At 41.7% G+C, this 20956-nt stretch overlaps 1 protein-coding gene across 1 annotated transcript; it reads left to right on the forward strand.

The window, feature by feature from the left end:
- The first annotated feature begins 8515 nt into the window (after positions 1–8515).
- LOC113276453 (cinnamoyl-CoA reductase-like SNL6) lies at positions 8516–11850 on the forward strand. Its single transcript, XM_026526055.1, has 5 exons — positions 8516–8973; positions 9083–9321; positions 10868–11062; positions 11197–11350; positions 11460–11850. Exons 1-5 carry the CDS (start codon positions 8670–8672, stop codon positions 11750–11752), a joined length of 1185 nt encoding a protein of 394 aa, XP_026381840.1. The 5' UTR covers positions 8516–8669; the 3' UTR covers positions 11753–11850.
- Positions 11851–20956: the final 9106 nt, after the last annotated feature.

Below are 20956 nucleotides of genomic sequence, written 5' to 3' on the forward strand. Positions count from 1 at the left end.
AGCACACCTTACATGTAAATGTTTACCTCATACAATTGACGATCCCAAACTTACAACTTTCTCTTGGACATATTCAATTGCTTTTTTATTTGCAGATGCATTATCGAGCGTAGTTCACCCTTCTGAACCAGAAACTGAGGAGACTGATAGAGTCTCTAAAGAGACCAATGAGGTTCATATTGAGCTCGGCTTTGTTCCTAGAGCCCCATTCCCACAACTGCTAGTTCCAACTAAGAGAGAGTCCAATTTTAACGATATATTGGAGGATTTTAAGCAGGTAACCATCAACCTTCCATTATTAGATGCGATTAAACAGATTCCCGCTTATGCCAAGTTTCTTAAGGATATGTGTACGCGAAAGTGAAAACTTAGTGTCCAGAAGAAAGCCTTCCTAGCTAGTCATGTGAGTTCTATTATTCAGAATACCACTACTGCTATGTATAAAGACCCAGGGTCCCCTACTATTTCTTGCACAATAGGTAAATACCGTGTCGAGAAATCTTTGCTTGACTTAGGAGCCAGTGTGAACTTACTTCCATACCATGTGTACCTTAAGCTATGACTTGGTGAGATGAAACCTACCCAGATGACACTTCAGTTAGCTGATAGGTCCGTTAAAATTCCTCGTGGTGTGATCGAGGATGTTCTTATAGAGGTCGACAAGTTTATATATCCTGTGGATTTTGTTATCCTAGATACCCAACATGTCCCTGACCCAGAGAACCAGATACCAGTGATTTTAGGTCGCCTGTTTTTAGCTACATCCAATGCGATCATCAACTGTCGAAACGATATTATGAATTTGTCTTTTGGTAATATGACTATTGAGCTGAACATTTTTAATATTAGTTAGCTACTCTATGAACTAGATGACTCGAACATAGAAGAGGTGAACATGATAAGAACATTAGTCGAGGAGTCATTACCAAACACTTTTTTAGAAGATCCAGTAGAGAAATGCCTAACTCACTTTGGGATTGATTTTGATGATGATAATGTGATTAATGAGGTGAATGCTTTGTTAGACTCAACCCCTTTGTTAGACACTAATAATGGATGGAAACCTAAGTTCGAACCACTACCAGTTTCTAAGTCTACCCTAGTTCCTTCGTTAGAAGAGCCTCCTAAGTTGGACCTAAAACCATTACCAGATACCCTGAAATATGTGTTTTTAGGCCCGTCTGAGACTTTACCTTTGATTGTAGCATCCAACTTGGATAGTGATCAGGAAAGTAGGCTAGTAACCGTCCTTCAGAACAACAAGGAAATGTTAGGGGTGGACCATAGCAGACATTAAGGGTATAAGTCCTACTGATTGTATGCATCATATCTATTTAGAGAGTGACACCAAACCTTCTAGGGAGATGCAACGTCGACTGAACCCTAATATGAAAGAAGTAATTCGAACCGAGGTTCTTAAGCTGTTAGATGCAGGCATTATCTACCCCATTTCAGACAGTAAGTGGGTCAGCCCCGTTCAGGTTGTTCACAAGAAATCTGGTATTACTGTAGTCCAGAATGATAACAATGAGTTAATCCCAACCCGGGTGACCACGGGTTGGCATGTCTGTATTGACTATAGAAAATTGAACAAGGTCACTAGGAAGGACCACTTTCCCCTTCCCTTCATCGATCAAATGCTAGAGAGATTAGCTGGACGTAGCCATTATTGCTTATTAGATGGATACTGCGGTTATAATCAGGTTGTTATTGCCCCAGAAGACCAAGATAAAACCACTTTTACCTGTCCCTTTTGTACCTTTGCGTATAGACGCATACCTTTCGGGCTTTGTAATGCCCCTGCGACCTTTCAGGTTGTATGTTGAGCATATTTTCTGACATGGTAGAATGGTTCTTAGAGGTCTTTATGGATGATTTTTCAGTGTTTGGTTCGTCTTTCGATGAGTGCTTGCATCATTTGTCATTAGTTTTGGATAGGTGTAAGGAAAATAATTTAGTGCTTAATTGAGAGAAATGTCACCTCATGGTTCGTTCAGGAATTGTTCTAGGGCATATCGTATCTTCGAAGGTATAGAGGTAGATAGAGCCAAAGTTTACCTTATTAAAACTTTACAGGTCCCAAAAACCGTAAGAGATATTAGGTCATTCTTAGGGCATGCAGGTTTTTATCGTCGATTCATTAAGGATTTTAGCTTGATTTCTAGACCTCTTTTCAATTTGCTTGCAAAAGACGTTAAGTTTGTCTTTTATGATGCTTGTTTAGAGTCTTTTGAGAAACTTAAGAATTTACTCACTACCGCCCCCATAGTCCAGGCACCCAAATTGAAACTACCCTTTGAGATCATGTGTGATGCTTCAGATTATGCTATTGGTGTTGTGCTAGGTCAGCGAGAAAATAAGCTACTTCATGTGATTTACTATGCTAGAAAAACTCTGAATGATGCCCAGTTGAACTATACCACTACGGAGAAGGAACTATTAGCCATTGTGTTTGCCTTCGTTGTTTAAAGACTCCCACAGTTACTGTGTTACTTGTGAACGTTGCCAGAAATTAGGAACCATTTCTCGTAGGAACATGATGCCCTTGAACCCTATTTTAATTGTTGAGGTCTTTGATGTGTGGGGTATTGACTTTATGAGTCAGTTTCCTAATTCTTTTGGTAACTTATACATCCTTGTCGCTGTAGACTATGTCTCTAAGTGGATTGAGGAGGTTGCGTGTAAGAGTAATGACCATAGGGTTGTGATTGAGTTCTTGAAAGATAATATACTTACACGTTTTGGTACACCGCGAGCTATAATTAATGATGGAGGGTCGCACTTTTGTAACGTACTTTTTAGGCTGTTGACGAAGAAATATGGTATTACACATAAGGTAGCTACCCCGTATCATCCACAGACTAGTGGTCAAGCAGAGGTTTCCAATAGGGAGATAAAACGTATATTAGAGAAAACACTTAATCCTAATTGGAAAGACTGGTCGTCTAGGCTTACTGATGCCTTATGGGCTTACCGTACTGCGTTTAAGACCCCCATTGGAACGTCACCTTATCGACTTGTGTATGGAAAGGCATGTCACTTACATGTTGAATTAGAACATAGAGCTTATTGGGCTGTTAAGCAGCTAAATTTCTCACTAGACAAGGAAGGAGCCCATAGGAAACTCCAGCTCAATGAGTTGGAAGAGATTCGTAGGGATGCATACGATAGTGCTAAGGACTATAAGAACTAAATAAAACTTGTGCATGATAAGAATATTTTAAGAAAGTCATTTTCTCCAGGTCAAAAAATTCTTCTGTATGATACCCGCTTGCATCTTTTCCCTGAGAAGTTACGTTCTCGGTGGACGGGTCCTTTTATTGTTCGCACTGTCTTTCCTCATGGAGCTGTTGAGATTGAGACACCGGATGGTAGTAGTTCTTCGAAGGTTAACGTTCAGAGATTGAAACCCTTTTTAGATCCCTTTCCTACAGGTGATGTTGAGGAGATCCCTCTGGAGGACCCTGTTTACCCTTGATTGACCATCGAGGCGATTGTATGTTGTATATTAGTTTTTGATTTCTCTCTTCACCCAGGTACTATCTTTCCAACTTCTTCTCGTGTTATTTTACTTTTGGTAATGCTCTTTCATTAGAAACATTGAGGACAATGTTAGATTTCAGTTTGGGGGTGGGGAAGAACTTTTTAGTTGCATTTTTGAAACTTCTAGCGTCACATAGTATCCGGTTAGCTAAGTTTACATACGGTTTCTCACCGAAAAGATGGAAATTGGAATTGCTAGGGATAACATTATTCTGAGACATTAGAGAAAAAGACATTGAGATCTTTGACATTCAGGAGAGAACTTGTTCCTTTTAGAGGGTAACCGTGATGGACATAACCATCCATGATGGAAAGGCAAGTAGGTCAGAAGAAAATGCTAGAAATACAAAGAAACCTCACAATGTAGTCTCAGTTACTGGATTACGACTCTCTCTCAGTAGAAACTTATCATCATCAACAAGCGGAGTGACATAAAAATCTATGAAAAAAGTTGAAGACGTTTAAGGTTTAGAAGCAACAATAGAAAAGAATAATTCAAAAAAATCAAAGTTGAAGATTGAGTTACAAGAGCAAAGAAAATCAAACGATATACGTTGTTGAAATTCATGATACCAAGACATTACAAGTTATGAAGATCCAAGTTCTAAAGTCCTTCTCTAATGGCCATGTAAATTTTTTTCTTGTTATTTTTGTTTCCAAAAAAAAAAGTACATTTAAATTTTGTTTAATAAGTCCATAGGGAAGTAGAAATCTATAAGGAAGTTTCAAGCAAGAAATCGAAGAGAATAATTAATTGTCAAGGTTCTACGAAGTTCGAGAGTTTATCATCAATAGTTGAAGACCGAAGAAGACGTTGTTTCTACTGAGCACTATGAGAGAGTCGAGGAGAGATGCATATTGGTTGCTTTGTTAGTCCGCTTTCCATCTGGCACAAGATCTTTCTAGCACTGGTTCAACTCATCACACGTAATTAGTCCAGTTGTGTAGCAGATGTCCCTCTCATTTTTATCTCTCTCCTAATCTTATCCAGCTGTAAAGCGGACGCATCTTACAATGTTTATCTAGCTGTGTAGTGGATATCTCTTTATCTAGCAGTGTTGCGGATGTGTCTCCCCTATTCTTTGTTCATCTTTAGAGCTGGCACCTTTAATTTCTCTGGCATTCTAGTTACTTGGAGATATGTTGAGAATCTATATGTCCTCATAGCTCTTTGGATACTTGTGACCAATTAGAAGTCATGGTTTTGTGGGTACACCTATGGTAAACCCTCCCGAGACTATATCTCGGTCACTAGGGCCACCTGGTGAGTTAGGCTTTTATTTTTATTAGATTTGCTTGAGGACTAGCAAATAATAAGTTTGGGGGTATTTGATAGACACATTTTTCTGTCTGAATTGTCCTCAGTGTCTCTATTGCTAGTGCTTGATTTTGTACTTATTATGGTGTTTTTATGTTTGTGTAGGTGTTTTTGGAGAAATACACTTGTGTGGAAAAAGTTGCTCAAAAAGTGCTATTTGGACCTCCGGAGGACATTTGCTATACGGACCCCAGATTTGGCTAAGGGGTACCCAGGGTTATGCATAGCCCAAATTCATCCTCAGCACCCAATTACTAAGGGGCACATTACCTTCTATTTGCACCCCCAGAGCGCCACCTGCTATTCGTACCCCTGTCGTGGATAAGGGGAAGTTCATCTTCAACATTTCAAAAATGAATTTGGCGGGAAATTTGTGGCAGTAACTTGCAGAATTAGGGTTCGTATTTTGGGGGTGTTTTAGAAGGACTCAATGGCTGAAACTTCGTGGGACGTCTTGATTAAGCTTAACAGGCGTTGTACGATCAACGGTTTCGACCATAATTGGCTATAATGGTGGAGTTGAAGAAAAACAGAATCTCGGGTTTATCTTCAAACGGAAGGCTTTGTTTCGAATTCTGAGGAGTTTGAGCGAGAATCAATCACTGGTTTTGGTTGCTTTGGGCCTGTTTCATCTAAACAGGATTGGTAAGTCCATCAAATTCAAAGCAATAGGGTTGCAACGAGGGAGTGATAGGGGAGCGAACAGAGGGTTGAGGATGGAGAAAAATCAAGTTGCAGAGATGAACCAGTTCTGCTGGTGAAGAAGAACACGAAGAACATTAGACCATAGAAGACAGTCGTATTGCTACAGTGCCAGCGACACTTCATATTTATCGTTATCTGTAACAGTTTGGTTTGTAACAAATATAATTGTTACAAACCCGGTTTTGATTATTTCTCACCTTTTCTATCATTTTTAAACACCTTTTTGAGCAATGAAAAATTCCTTTGAGTGTGTTTTCACCATGTGGAGCTAGACCCATCACTGGGACGACGGAGGAGGCTGTGTTTCTTTCATGTGGTAATTAAAATAATTCTTTTATAACTATTTGCATAGAATTTTATTGTTTTATGATTTCTATTAATTATTTGTTATTTTGTTTGATGTCGCATGCTTGGTTTTAATTACTTTTGATGCGTCATGCTGACAACTTACAACTAATGTTTTGTGAAATCTACTTTGGCAAAGAATAGAGTTATTGTTTCTTTTGTTTTGAGCTATAAATGTCTAGGATTAATTTATGAACCCATGAACATGAAAAGAAGTGGAATCCCGAGTCCCAGTAAATTCTTCATCCCGTGACATATTTTGTATATAATTTCTTATTTTTAGTATTTTTATATTTAAGCCTAGAGTCAATTCAACAAAGTCCGGGTGAACGACAACCTTATTTACCACTATCTAAAAATATGACCAATTACCTACAACTAAATTAAACTACTATTATTAATCTTCTCTTATAGTTTCCTTAAGAAGTTGTATCAACGCACTTGGTTTATTTACAGGAAGTTCCTAGTTTCATCGTGTGTATTGTGACGAAAATCTAGGTATATCGCAGTTTAAAACTAGATGAAACTGATATTCTGATGAAAATAAAGTTATATCATAGTCTACAGCTAGATGAAATTGGTTTCCTCCTGCATGTTTTTACGAAAATACAAATATATTACATCCTACAATTAGATGAAATTGGTTTCATCCTGAGTATTCTGACGAAAATTAAGGTATATTAATATGTAAGCTATATGAAATTGGTTACATCATGCATATTTTGACAAAAATACAGTTATATTGAAGTCTAAAAATAGATGAATCTGGTTTCTAGCTGAGTCTTCTGACGAAAATTAAGGTATATCAGTGTATAAACTATATGAAACTAGTTTCATCCTGCATATTTTGACTAAAATACAGTTATATTACAGTCTACAACTAGATGAAATTAGTTTCACCCTGAGTATTCTAACAAAAAAAAAAGGTATATCAATGTGTAAACTAGATGAAACTGATTTCATTCTTCCCACCAAATACAAAACAGGATGAAACCAATTTTCCTCCTTGTATAATATGGAAAAAGTCAATTTCAGCTCAATCCAAAACATGATGAAACTGGTTTTCATCATAGTATAACATGGATGAAAATAATTCGATCTCTATCCAAAACATGATGAAACTGGTTTTCATCCTAGTATAATATAGTTCAAATCATTCAAAATAAGCTATATCAGTACACATATCTTTGTAAAATCAACATACAACCAAAAATCTGAATTCACATGACCACATTCAAACATGATTCTATATTAATGGTAATCAAACAACATTTTTAACCTAATTTTATTTCTATTTCAACATTTCAATCAAAAAAACATGTTTTTCCTAAAATTAAAATCAAAAACATGAATTAGGGTTAAGAAACTTACGGGTATTCGTCTTGAATTGATAGATGATAACAGCATAATACTATTCTTTTCAATAATTTAGAGAATTTGAAGAACCTAAATCACAATCGGTAATAGAGGTGGTCGTGTCGATGATGAACGCATTGTAATCCAGTTATCTGTATTGCTGATGGAGACGATGAAGAATCTGAGAGATTTTGGTGTTAGTGTTTTGTGGTCGTGACGATGATGGTCTTGTTTGTCGATAATGATATTAATGGTAGAGATCTTGGAAAGAGCTTGGTTCTGGTTTTGATGGGGGAGGAAGAAAATAACGAAGAAGAGATCTGTGATGGGAAATGGGAGAGGATAACGAAGAAGAGGTGTTTTATGGTCTGTATTTGATTTTTTTTTATTTTAACTGTCCATTTGACCCAGACCTTATGTGTCCATTTGAACCATATATAACACCTTTTTGGCCAAATAGCCCATTTTCAGTTTTTTTTCTTTTTCTGATAAGCAAATATATTCATTCAAAACTAAACCGAAGTGTCAAAGTTACATAACGTTTCATTAATGGATTCCAGGGATTCTGGTGTAGAAACACTAGAAAATACATTAGCTTGTTCGAATAAAAGAGAACGTCTAATAACAGCCGGTACATGAACTCATGTTTGTTGAAAAAACCTGGAAGATCTAACTTCTTTAGTGAGCAAATCCGCTGAAGTGTTACCTGTTCTGTGAATGAACAGATACCCTAGAAAATTAATCACTTCCGACATCATTTGTTTAACTTCGTCAAGTAATCGTTGTACCTGCCAAAAGAGAGAAGAACTCATACCATTCAAATAGTCCATCACATTTTTGCAGTCTCCTTCCAAAGAGAAGTTTGTTAAGTTCTTCTCTTTTGCCCATTCCGCGGCTTCAAAAACAGCTAGAGTTTCCGCTTCTTCAGTGGAGGTAGCCCTATATCTTGCTCTTGCTCCTTGGTACCAGTTAGTTAATCAAATACGGTATCATATTTTATACTCGGCCCGTCAAATTTGATAAAAAAAGATCAAAAAGTATAATTGCCACTCAAGTTTACCCTATGTGGCATAAATAGTTTCATGCCCTCTCCACTGTGGACTGTGGTGGCCTCCCGTAAGGTATTAAACCCGTGATTACGGATGCTCTTAGCTCTTAGTAACTTCTTTTTTTACATTTTTGGGTTCCACGTCTAATCTCGGATGGTTTACCTATCCATTTAAGTAAGGAAAGGGAAGGGTAGGTGCCAGAATCACCGTACTCTTATTTAAGAAGCACATGGTGTGGTAGCTGGTAGCACAAGAGTACCAAATTTCATTCATTCACTTACCCTCTTCCGTTGCTATCCTAGCTATCTAATTGTAACGTCTTCTCTTTCTCTCTTTTCTCTGATTCTTGAGAAATGGGTATCATGGGAACAAGTGAGATTCTGAAAGCTGATTTAGAGGAGTTCCGTAGATTGTTGCTGCAGGGATGCACCACTAGTACAACCTATTATTCATCAAAAAACAACCCCGCTTGTCAAGAATTTGAGAAACTCCCCAACAGAGAGATTAGAGACATGAGAAGGGATGAGATGTTAGATGACCATGAGATTGATGAGAAGTTGGTTTGTGTCACTAGTGGTATTTCTTTCTTGGGACTTGCTATTGTTAATCGCCTTCTTGATTATGGTTACACTGTCAGAATCCTTATCGAAAATCAAGGTATTGTACTGATAAGATTTTCATCATCGTTCGATTCCTTAATTATTTTGTGATTGATTAGATTTTTTAAAATTTCTCATTTTTGTGATTTTGAGTTTGAAATTAACAGATGATTTGGAGAAGTTGAGAGAAATTGAAGAATTTGATGAAATTAGAAACAACGACAGTAATAGCAACGCTAGTGATAGTCGCAGTAGTAATAGCGACAGTTTCGGAAGGGTGCGAAATTGGGGAGTAGTGATGGCGAAATTGAATGAGGTTGAAAGCTTGTGTGATGCATTTCAAGGATGCTGTGGCGTATTTCACACCTCTGCTTTCGCTGATCCCGCTGGCATTTCCGGCTATTCCGTACGTTTTTCTCTCTCAAGCTCTTTTTCTCTCTACATTCATTTTAGCATACCTTCCCTCTTGGTGCTAAAATGCGCAGCTGATTAAAATAAAACTCCTTTTTACTAAGTAAACCCACTAGGGCTTAGACTTGGACTACCACTTGTGATCAAGTTGGGTGCATCTTTTTATTAATTTAGGCATTTAGTTTAGCCGCCATAAGTGGCTGATTTCGAATGTACTATAGTTTTAGTGAGGTTACACAGTCACCTGGATTATGGAAATATGTTGTCTAACTCTTAGGATCATACAACCATAAATCTAAAGACTAGAATTTTAAATAAGTAGGTGTTCCAAACTTCCAACTCCTATTAGTAATAAAATTATCAGTCTCCAAGTTGTATCTTGGTGCAGTAGTGAAAATGCCAAGGGGCGAGCATGTTTTTGAGACGCTGTGGATGGTTTCTTGTCAAATTAACTTCATATTCCTGGATGAAATATTGGTCGTCTTTAGCGTATGCAACAATTTGACTAGTCTTTATATGGACCTGAGGAAGGTGACATGGTTTGTTAATCAAGGATGTAATATTGAAATAATTTTCATAAATTAATCAAAGTAGTTATGAAAATAGTGATTCTAGATTCTCCTCTTAACTTCATTTTAAAAAAGATTGAGTAATACGTGCGAGTTTAGCTTCTTCTAGATAAAACCAATTGAAAAGAGACAAATTATGTCATCAAAATTGTTAGTTGTTAATTGATTAGTAAGTGACAGAAGCCACACTCAAAATAGTTGTTATACACTGCAGTGTGACCTTTTAACTGTTGTACAGTGGTGCAACTCATCCTGTATCTGTTTGAGTTTTACTGTTAGAACTTGTATCGAATAACTTGAATCGACTATTTAGGGAATCTTTTGTTTCTTGATTGCCATTAATCGTGTAAAAACACAACAATAGTGAGTATTTGAACCTTATCATCTTTTTCTTGTTTGGATTGTACTGAAATTGATAAATTAAAAAATGTTTAAAGTTGAACCCATGGCTCACTGTCATGCGGTTCATACCCCACACTACATGGAGCAAATCAAAAGGTGATTCGGCATACTGTTCGATAGGTACCTGTGGAAAATGCATTTGGGCTCAAATGAGTTATGTATTCTTTAGTCGACATGAGTGGTCTCTGTTACCTATCGTGGGAATGTCCGAGCCGCCTCATTCTTGTGAGTTACTGTTGAAAATAAAAGTAGTTTTTCATAGATTAGACTGTGCGCAAGCCACGTGTTGTTTAGAATGAAAATGTAACGATAATACTAAATTTTGTAACAAGTAAAAAATAATTAATGGGATGAATAAATTGGAGCGCATATACAAGGGTCAACGGCTGGTGATCAGTTTCTCATCGGAAGGAATGGGCTAGGGGCCACTGTGCAAGTTATATTCACCGTCTGTCATGCTTTGCTGCTGGTTAAACATCATGTAATGCTTAATATTCGATGTCAGGTTGTGTTGCTTTTCAGTGGCCAACTCTTATTTTCTTATGGTCTTTTTGATGTTCATGTTAATAGAAATCGATGGCTGACCTGGAAGTAAAGGCAAGTCAGAATGTGATGGAGGCTTGCTCAAAGACAGCTTCAGTTCGGAAATGTGTATTCACATCGTCTCTCTTGGCATGTGTTTGGCGCGACAACAATCTTAATGATCTGCCTCAATTACTTGATCATTCTTGCTGGAGTGATGAATCAGTTTGCAGAGAAAAGAAGGTATGTCGTTTCAGGTTGAAACTGCAGGAAAATGTCCCAACTGATTGGCAACCAGATGCGTCACATGTGGGAGTACTCATGTATTGCTACATTTCAATGTCTAAAAAGTTAACATTTGATGCTTAAAATTACAGCTTTGGCTTGCATTGGGTAAGACAATGGCGGAGAAGGCTGCATGGAAAAAGGCCGAACATAGCGATGTTAAGCTTGCTACCATCTGCCCAGGATTTATTACCGGTCCTGAACTATGTCGTAGAAACCCAACATCTTCAATCGCCTACCTCAAAGGTATTGTTGTTTTCGGCTTTCGGAAGGGATTAGCAAGAGACATAAGAAATCTCCCTCTTGGTATGTCATTAGATTCAGTAAAATACTAACTTTAATTCCCTTAATGCAGGAGCACAGGAGATGTATGCAGTAGGAACTTTAGCCAGTTCTGATGTAAGTAAAGTAGCCGAAGCACATGTTCGTGTATATGAAGCAATGGGAAAAATAGGAGGGCGCGGAAGGTATATATGCTTCGACCATGTGATCGACAGCGAGGAACAAGTAGTCAAGCTTACAACACAAATGGGAATCCCAGCAAATAGAATAACAAGCAACGCTAGAAATACTGATTCTGTGTCCCGATTTCGGTTATCTAATCGGAAGCTTTCTAGATTAATGTCTAGACGTTCAATATGTTGTTAGATTTCAGGATGGTATCAATTTTACTTGTGTCTTTATATGGAGAGAAAATTTCAATTACAAACAAATGTTTTCAAGAGAGATCAAGTAAGAATCAGTTTCTTAAAATCAGAGTGACTTTCTTTACAGAAACTTAGCAAATGATTCTTGCATTTTACCTGCACACTGTAAACATGGGAATTTGACTAAGTGCCGGGGACGATAATGGGGCTTTGGGTATGAGCCAAAGCCACCATTCCCAAGACCGGGGTCGTCATGTGCGCTGGCGGGTTGCCCCAAAGGCAGGCTGCCCTGAAGATAATAACCGATGGGCGCCCAAATAGTCCCACGTGTGATAGTACATGTGTACGGCTAATAATGGAAGATTTACTAGAAAAGGCATTAAGGTACAGGTGTACGGTATCCACATGTGGGGCTTTGCCTATAAAAGCAAGGAATTCTCCCTAAAAGAGTAGAGTTCTCCAGATAATTGTATTGTGTATTGGGATTAGTCTCCACATTACCCTAAGATAATTTAAGGGTGTTTACATTTGGCGAATTCACTGGGGACTAGTCCTCGGTACCAATACGTCAAAAACATTAACTCTGAAAAACCTCGACTCTGGGGATCCGGGGTCAAGACAAACTTACTTATCAATCACTTAGTCAAGACCCATCAGATAGCTTTGGCAGAGCACCAACGGAAGGAAGAAGGATCAGATTCTATGTGTGTTGAGAAGAAGTTCGGGGTAGAACTCCCTTTTGATGTCGTAGGAAGAGATGATCCGGAAGACAGAGCTGTACGAGAGGAATGTCGGGAAGTGTTCTCTAAATTCTTTCGAGATATCAGGTTCACCGAACACCAACAAGAGCTGGCTTGTGAGCATATCTTAAACATTTTTGTCGGGGAAGACCTTCATGAATACTTGGAGAGACATTTCCCAAAGCAAATCACCTTCTCTGAAGAAGATCGGATGGCTGAAGTAGGGCATTTACGCCCCCTATTCATCACAGTCGGGGTAGGGAAGAACACCCTTAACCGAGCGTTCGTGGACACCGGCGCTTCATTAAATATAATCTCCCAAGATACCATTTGCCTATTGCGCATTACGCCGGTTGCGATCAGACGTTTCAATACTAAAGTATAAGACTTCAGCGGGGAGAGACAGAAGACGATTGGAACGATACAGATAGAGATCACGGTTGGACCCATTAAGCCCATAGAACTTTTCCATGTAACCGAAGAAAGTTTAACATGCCACATCATCCTGGGGCAGCCGTGGCTACAACGACACAGAGTAGTATCTTCCACAGATCACCAATGTCTTAAGTTTCTGTGCGAAGGGAAAGAATGGCGTGTAGCAGCCACGGAGAATCCATTTGAGGACGAAGATAAAAACCTTTTCCCCGAGGCTTCCTTTTACAACAATCAATACCCGACGACCCCGGAGGACGATCTCAGGGGAAAGAAGGAGTGCAAAATGGAAACGAGTGAACGAAAAGGATACTTTCGATGTTGTATTCAACCCAACGGGAAGAAAAAGTATCGCTATGTCGTCGAAGAGAGCATGATGGCGGAGGAGGAATAGGTCATACAAGAAATGAAGAGCCTAACTGTTAACGATCCTGAGCATAATTAGGAACACCCAACTTTCAAAACTAATGGGAGCCGTTCAAGACTTGGGAGTTTTTATTATGTAGTCATGCCCTTTGGCTTGAAGAACGAAGGCGCCACGTATCAATGAGCTATGACCCTCATCTTTCATGACCTTAACCATAGGGAATGAAAGTATATGTGGACGACATCATTGTTAAAGCAAAGAAGAGGGCGGATTTCGTACCAAACCTTCGGCGGGTTTTGTCTCGATGCCGGAGTTACGGCCTCAAGATGAACCCAGCAAAATGCACATTTTGGGAAACCTCTGGTAAGGTCTTGGGCTTTAAAGTCACTAAGGCTGGGATCGAAATGGATGAGGATAAATCAAAAGCAATTATGACAATGACAGTCCCGAAAAACAAGGAGGAACTTCAAGCATTGATAGGCAAGGTTTCCTATTGTTTGGGGGTGAAAATGGTTTCTGCTGATTTCGGTAATTTCGGGCTTATGGGTGAGAAACGAGTCTAAACCCTAAAAAATATACTGCAAGGGAGTACTTTAGATTCGAGAGATCAATCTGTAAAAATCCATCCTAAACCAATAAATGGCCGTTCAAGACTTGCTTCGGTCACAAAGAAGAGGAGAAGGGTTGGTTTTGGGGAGGGAAGCGAATAGAGTGTTGAGACCAGAATAATTGATTCTGGAAGAGTAGTTTTTTTGTGACTTGTATCAGAAAGTGGGAAGCTAACAGATGGGAAAGCTAGCCAACATTTTCTGAGTGTTGTATGCTCCTGACCAGAACTTGTTGTTCGGTGGAAATAGGTAATTCCTATTTATACAAGTCGAAGTGAAACGTACTCTGGTCTGATTAAAAAATGGAAAACGGGTGAGTAAATGGGAGGAGGTGGTAACCGGTAACGCTTGGATTGATGTTCCATAAAAGAAAGTGTTTCACCATTACTCCCTGTATTTACTAACCGCCTCATCCTTATGACACTTTCTTATAACGAGCGTAGTGTACGCCGCAGGCTGTAAACCGCCAAACCAATACCCAATGAGCATACCCCAGTTTGTGACATGTGTTGATGTCTCGAGTGTTTTCGTGGAAAACATGTAGCATGTTGTTGTTGTCTGGCAAGTTGATCTTGGGAGACTTGCCGGCTCGGTGGTGACCTTCAACGGTCGAGATTCTGCATCTTAAGAGGAAGGTAGCCGTTGATTATTGCAACCTTTCGTTTGGTAGCTAGTGGCATGAAATTATGATCAGTATGGCTTTAATATGGCCCAGTTTAGGAACAGCCAAAAGTTAGGGTTTTGGCTTTGTTTAGGCGCGACCAAACTAGGGCCAAAGGTTGCCATGCGTTAGCTGGTAACCTTGGACGGCTAAGATCTGCATCTTAGATGAAAAAGTGGTCGTTGATTATTGCAGGCCTTCGTTTTGGTAGTCGCATAGGGAAGGCCGGCATAGTATGGCGCGGCAAGGTGATTGGCATGCCATGGCGCGGTTTGGCGTGGCCAAAACTAGGGTTTTTTTTGCCAAAGGTTACCATGCGTTGTTTGGCGACCTTGGACGGATAGGATTTGCATATAGGATGGAAGGGTGGCCGTTGATCGTCGCACGCCTTCATTTTGGTAGCCGCATGGGGAAGGTCGGCATGGTGTGGCGCGGCAAGGTGGTTGGCATGCAATTGGCACATGTGGCATGGCATGCCTTGGCGCGGTTTGGCGTGGCCAAAACTAGGGTTTTGGGCCAAAGGTTACCATGCGTTGTTTGGCGACCTTGGACGGCTAGGATTTGCATTAAGGATGTAAGGGTGTCCGTTGATCATCGCACGCCTTCTTTTTGGTAGCCGCATAGGGAAGGCCGGCATGGTATGGTGCGGCAAGGTGGTTGGCATGCCATTGGCACATGTGGCATGGCATGCCTTAGCGCTGTTTGGCGTGGCCAAAACTAGGGTTTTGGGCCAAAGGTTACCATGTGTTGTTTGGCGACCTTGGACGGCTAGGATTTGCATCTAGTATGGAAGGGTGGTCGTTGATCGTCGAACGCCTTCATTTTGGTAGCCGCATAGGGAAGGCCGGCATGGTGTGGCGCGGTAAGGTGGTTGGCATGATATTGGCACATGTGGCATGGCATGCCTTGGGCGCGGTTTGGCGTGGCCAAAACCAGGGTTTTGGGCCAAAGGTTACCATGCGTTGTTTGGCGACCTTGGACGGCTAGGATTTGTATCTAGGATGGAAGGGTGTTCGTTGATCGCCGTACGCCTTCGTTTTGGTAGCCGCATAGGGAAGGCCGGCATGGTGTGGCGCGGCAAGGTGGTTGGCATGCCATTGGCACATGTGGCATGGCATGCCTTGGCGCGGTTTGGCGTGGCCAAAACTAGGGTTTTGGGCCAAAGGTTATCATGCGTTGTTTGGCGACCTTGGAAGGCTAGGATTTGCATCCAGGATGGAAGGGTGGCCGTTGATCGTCGCACGCCTTCGTTTTGGTAGCCGCATGGAAGGCCGGCATGGTGGGGCCAAGGTTTTGGTACAGACGGCTTGGAATGGTGGGGCCAAGGTAAGGTGCGGTTGGCTTGGCATAGCGGGGCCAAGGGTTTGGCATGCCATTGGCGCATGGTGCGGCTAGCATGGTTGGGGCCAAGGCAAGGCGCGGTTGGCTTGGCATGGTGGGGCCAAGGGTTTGGCATGCCATTAGCGCATGGTGCAGCTAGCATGGTTGGGGCCAAGGCAAGGTGCGGTTGTCTTGGCATGGTGGGGCCAAGGGTTTGGCATGCCATTGGCACATGGTGCGTCTAGCATGGTTGGCATGCCTTGGCACGGAGATATGGCTGGCATGGTTTTCGATTGGTACAGTGGTGCGGCTGGCAAGGTTGGCATGCCTTGGCGTGGAGATGTGGCTGGCATGGTTTTCCATTGGCACAGTGGTGTGGCTGGCATGGTTGGCATGCCTTGGCGTGGAGATGTGGCTGGCATGGTTGGCATGCCTTGGCGCGGAGATGTGGCTGGCATGGTTTGCTATTGGCACATTAGTGCGGCTGGCATGCCTTGGCGCGAAGATGTAGCTGGCATGGTTTGCCATTGGCACAGTGGTGTGGATGGCATGGTTGGCATGCCTTGGCGCGAATATATGGCTGGCATGATTTTCCATTGGCACAGTGGTGCGGGTGGCATGGTTGGCATGCGTTGGCGCGGTAGCATGAGAATTAGGGTTTGGCATAGATGATGTCGGTCAATGTTAAGGCATCTGCCGTGGAACATGACACATAAATAAAAGGTACCCTGGTAATTCTTACGTAGGCATGTTGGTCGATTCAATAAATGTTCTAATGGTCATAGTGACGTCATGTCAGTTGTACGGTTTTACGATGTTAACCCTAAGCTAAAACCACCATCAACATTAAGTCCCCTGGTTAGCTCGGAACAGGAGCATTTTTGCGAGGTAAGCATAAGATGGTGACGGTCAAGGAAAAAAATCGAAACGACAAGTCGTGGAAAGATGATTAGGAAGGTCCGACTAACATTTTTCGACAGGTAAGGAGAGTCCATGATCCTCGTGTTTGGCGGACTTGCGTAGATTCTATTCGTGGTGTAGACCGTGAAGTGGTGAGATGAAGATCGTCGGATTAGTCTGACTATGCATCATCTTGGCTGGGTTAGGGAACATCATGACGCTGGCTTGGCGAGTTGTCGGTGTTGGTGCGGCAAGTCATGGCGCGGACGGCTTGGCATGGTGGGGCCAAGGCAATGGTGCAGTTTGGTGAGTCAATGCATGCGGACGGCTTGGCGTGGTGGGGCCAAGGCAATGGCACGGACGGTCTTGGCATGGTGATTGGTCTTCGCGAGCCCGATTGCCTCTTTTCCTTACTTGACTCAAATAGGAAGTCCTTTCCTTATTCAAACCCCCAAGTATCACGCCTATAAAAGGAGGACCGACCTCTCCTTTTACTTCACACCTATTTATTTTTTTATTCTATCCGTGTGGTAACAGTAAAGTGGATGAGCGAATCCCAGGTATATCTTCCAACACTTCCTCTTTAACTTGCTTTTCTTGTTTTTATTTTTTTGTTGTGTTAGTGCAAACCCTAGCTGTAGGCTTACCTTTTCGTGAAATTGTAGAAATGTTGTCCTTCTTCTTTGGTATGAATCCTAGCCGTAGGTATGCTTTGCACGAACTTGTAGTATCATTTAGGCTTGAATACCGTAGTGATGTTGGCCGCCTCAATTACCGTGCAAAGTATGCATGCATGAGCTGGTAATTGTCATTCCCTTCCCGCGAAAACCTAGCTTCTAGGGTTTACTCCTTTTTCCTGGTGTGACCGTGTGTATGGATCCCGTGATGGGGCACGCCTCCTCATCCTGGCGCAAATTTCCCGCTGCAGGGTACGTTCTTTGCATGAGGAGGTGATGCAGGGTCTGTCAGTCCCTATTTCTTTGTCTATGCGCATTATGACCTTGAAACAAATTGGCTTGCGTCTAGGATGGATCTCCTGTGTCTGATAAAATAATTTCCATGCACTTTCCGTAATAATTTCTCTTTGTATTGTTCCATTGTATTTATTTCGAAGGTGGAAGTAGTGTGAGAGAATTTTCGTTAGGATGTCATTTGAGAAAAGTTCTGTCGTACCTAAAGATGTTGGCAATTCCAAGCCAAACATAGATGATGAGTTCTTTACAACATCCGCCACGATTAGGAGAAATCATCCAAAGTATGTGTCGATTCTTCTGACTGGTCTCGAAAGTGAAGGAGAGGCCCGGTCGGTTGGGCAAGGAGGTGTAATAAGGTTTTGTCTTCAGAGGAAAGAGTATCATGCTTCTCCTATTGACTTTAAAATATCTGTGAGTCCGTTGCGTCCCTTTGAGAAATAGATGAGATTCATGATGAGCCGGGGATGTGTAAAAGCCAGTTTGACCAAGGTGCAGATCATTGATGTTGTCGCGGCTTCCGCAGTACTTCAAATTAGGAAAGATATTCCAGGCTTGGTTGCTTTTATTTTCAGATGGTGTCCAGACACTCACACGGCCATATACAGGTGGGGTGAAATGATTATCTCCTTAGAGAGCGCGTCCGTGTTGCTGAACCTTCCTGTAATAGGAAACCTCGATGTCAAATTGTCTGCAGATGAAGAAGAAATGCGCGCCGCTCTGGTTGCGAAATCAAAATGATTCGTTCGGAAAGAAAACGAGACGAGGTGCTTCTACGGCTGGTGGGTGTCTCAGTGGTTTCCCGATGGGTTGGAGCTGAATCAGAAGAATAGTACGCTTCATGTCACGGCGTTCTTGGCTCTTTGGTTATCCAGAGATATTTTCGATGACGGCTCGGGTAAGAAGGAGATAAGACAGGAACTTATCAAGTTTGCCATAAAATTGGAAAAAGGTGTCGTTCGCCTTATTGGCGGCTTGTTTCTTGGTTCTCTGTACACACACTTGGATCAGCTGGTCGCGGACATGTGCGCTTCAAATGGTTACATGAAAGTGGATTCGTATATTCATGCCGCCTTTCTTCAAGTGTGGTTGTGGGAGCACTTCGAAAGGTATGCTCCAAAACCGTTGGTCGTACTTCCCGAGTCCTGGGGTCTAGGATACTGCACTGGTCGAATAGGCGCCCAAAGATTGGTTCGAACCTGGTTGGATTCCTTGACAACTCGCACACGGTCAATTTTCGTCCGTGAGCTCCGGTGCATGCGTCCATAACTCAGATCAGTACCTTTGCTCCTTCTCCGAGCATGTCTTTGTCTTCTGATAAAAAGGATATGAGTGTTGGAGAGATGGTGTTCATGCGAAGCTGCACGCCCGGTTATGTGCCGTCTTTCTTTCGAGGATCTTGCAAAGCAGTCTCTTACAATATCGATAGGGAGGTTCGGCATATGGGTTTTGACCAAGGGGTCCCACTTGTTCGTCAGCCGGTTGTTCCAGAAGTCTCGTTGCCAACTGTTCTCGATGCTACTATTCTTGTGTCGAGTAAAAGTCTCCCTTTCCTGCTTGCGGAACGAAATCCATCAACAACCTCCAAATATAACATATTTTGGCAGGATAAGTTTCTCGTTTTCCATGGATTCGTGAATGATGTGGTAGAAAACCGTCGCGGTAAGCCTTCTCCTGCGGTTTTAGTGGAGCATCCACTACTGAGGGATCCTTCTTCGCCCAAGCGAAAATCCGTTAGCTCGAATGCAGATAGTCCCCAAGTGAAGGAGCGAAGATCTAAAAGCCGTGCAGATGGTTCCCAGACAGTTTCGACAGCCCTACCGACTTTTAGTTCTCCAATACGCGGGTACGTGTGATTTTCCTCTTGACTTTAGTTGGATCATGTATATCCTTGTTTCTTTCCTGAGTATCTGTATTTGTATCTTGCCTAGGGTCTCAGCAGCGTGAACGCCTTTACCAAAGTTGCAAGTAGTCAGAAAACATCGCTTCTCAAGATGGAGGGTGGCGGTGCTGAGCCTATCCGTGGCGATGGGGAACCCGAGAAGGATGAAAGCTCAGAGTTCAGTGATCGCGAGAGTAGTTCTTCCGACAGTAGTGCTGAATCTTTCTCTAGCCAGTCTGAAAGCGAATTAGTGAGTCTCCCGCATGTTTTTTTTCTTTCTTTCTCTTTGGAAAATATCTAATCCGTGATGTCATAGGAGGAAACCGTTTCTGAAGATAGCCCTGAGACGGAGACTAGTGGTGATACAGCTTTGTCTCCAATTGTGGCAGCCGCACCGGGCGACCTTGAAATGGATGTTGATCGAGATGAAAACGTCGTTGTGACTCAGAAAATGGAGAGTACTCCAGTGACCGCAGGTGCAATTGTCGTTAGGAATCCCTTGCCGATTGCTGATGTAGACGCATGCCCACTTTCAACCCTCCATACCTGGTTCCTTATCCGGATCATGTGTTTATCGGGGTATTTAGCGTTCCAGCCAAACATGCGACGCTATACACCAAGATATGGGAAAGCTACGGACATATCGCCACGACCAAGAAGGTTACTAGTCGATTTGCGTTGGTTAAGCGTGTGGAGGAAGCTTTGTCTTCGATTGACGACATGTGCAACGTGACCGGTAATACTATTTCTGAGGATGTAATCTCGAGTTGGAGGTTTCATCGTGACATTGTGTAAACTTCGAGTTTAATGTTCCTTGGTTCGTTGACGGTTTCTCTGAGGTTGAAAAGTTGCTGGTCGATACAGTCGAAGGTCCTTCTGTGGATATGATGAAGAACCAGGAAGCGGAAGTCGAAAAATTGTCCAGGAAGCTGAAGTTGAAGAGGGCGTCTATCCAAAGAACGAAGGAGGCTCTTGCTAAGAAGAGCAAGTCATTGTCGAAAAACTTTCCTTGAATGTATTTCTGTCTTCTGAACTTCTTATTTTTAGGTTTTTTTTTCTTTTGAAAGGCAAATGAAACGCCTAGTTTATGGTTTTGATTTCCTGGATTTTTGGGTTGATAGAAAAATGTTACCTTGAGGGTTTTGGATTATTATTTTGGAATAAATTATTTTGGAATGGATTGTTTTGGGAATGATGTTGTCTTGGTTACGATTGCAAGTGACGCGAACATCCCAGGAAAACCATGGAACCGTGAACGTTGTGTGTCGGTAGATGACATGGGGTGAAACATAACATGGCTATCGGTTTTATCATTTCCCTGAAA

The sequence above is a fragment of the Papaver somniferum genome, chromosome 4 (genome assembly GCF_003573695.1).
Source record: "Papaver somniferum cultivar HN1 chromosome 4, ASM357369v1, whole genome shotgun sequence".
NCBI lineage: Eukaryota > Viridiplantae > Streptophyta > Magnoliopsida > Ranunculales > Papaveraceae > Papaver > Papaver somniferum.

Excerpts from the sequence above, each read along its gene's own strand:
- LOC113276453 (XM_026526055.1), top strand. The coding sequence starts at position 8,670 with ATGGGTATCATGGGAACAAGTGAGATTCTGAAAGCTGATTTAGAGGAG. Across the intron at positions 8,974-9,082 it reads AATCCTTATCGAAAATCAAG|ATGATTTGGAGAAGTTGAGA; the intron begins GTATTGTACTGA and ends TGAAATTAACAG. Across the intron at positions 9,322-10,867 it reads CTGGCATTTCCGGCTATTCC|AAATCGATGGCTGACCTGGA; the intron begins GTACGTTTTTCT and ends TCATGTTAATAG.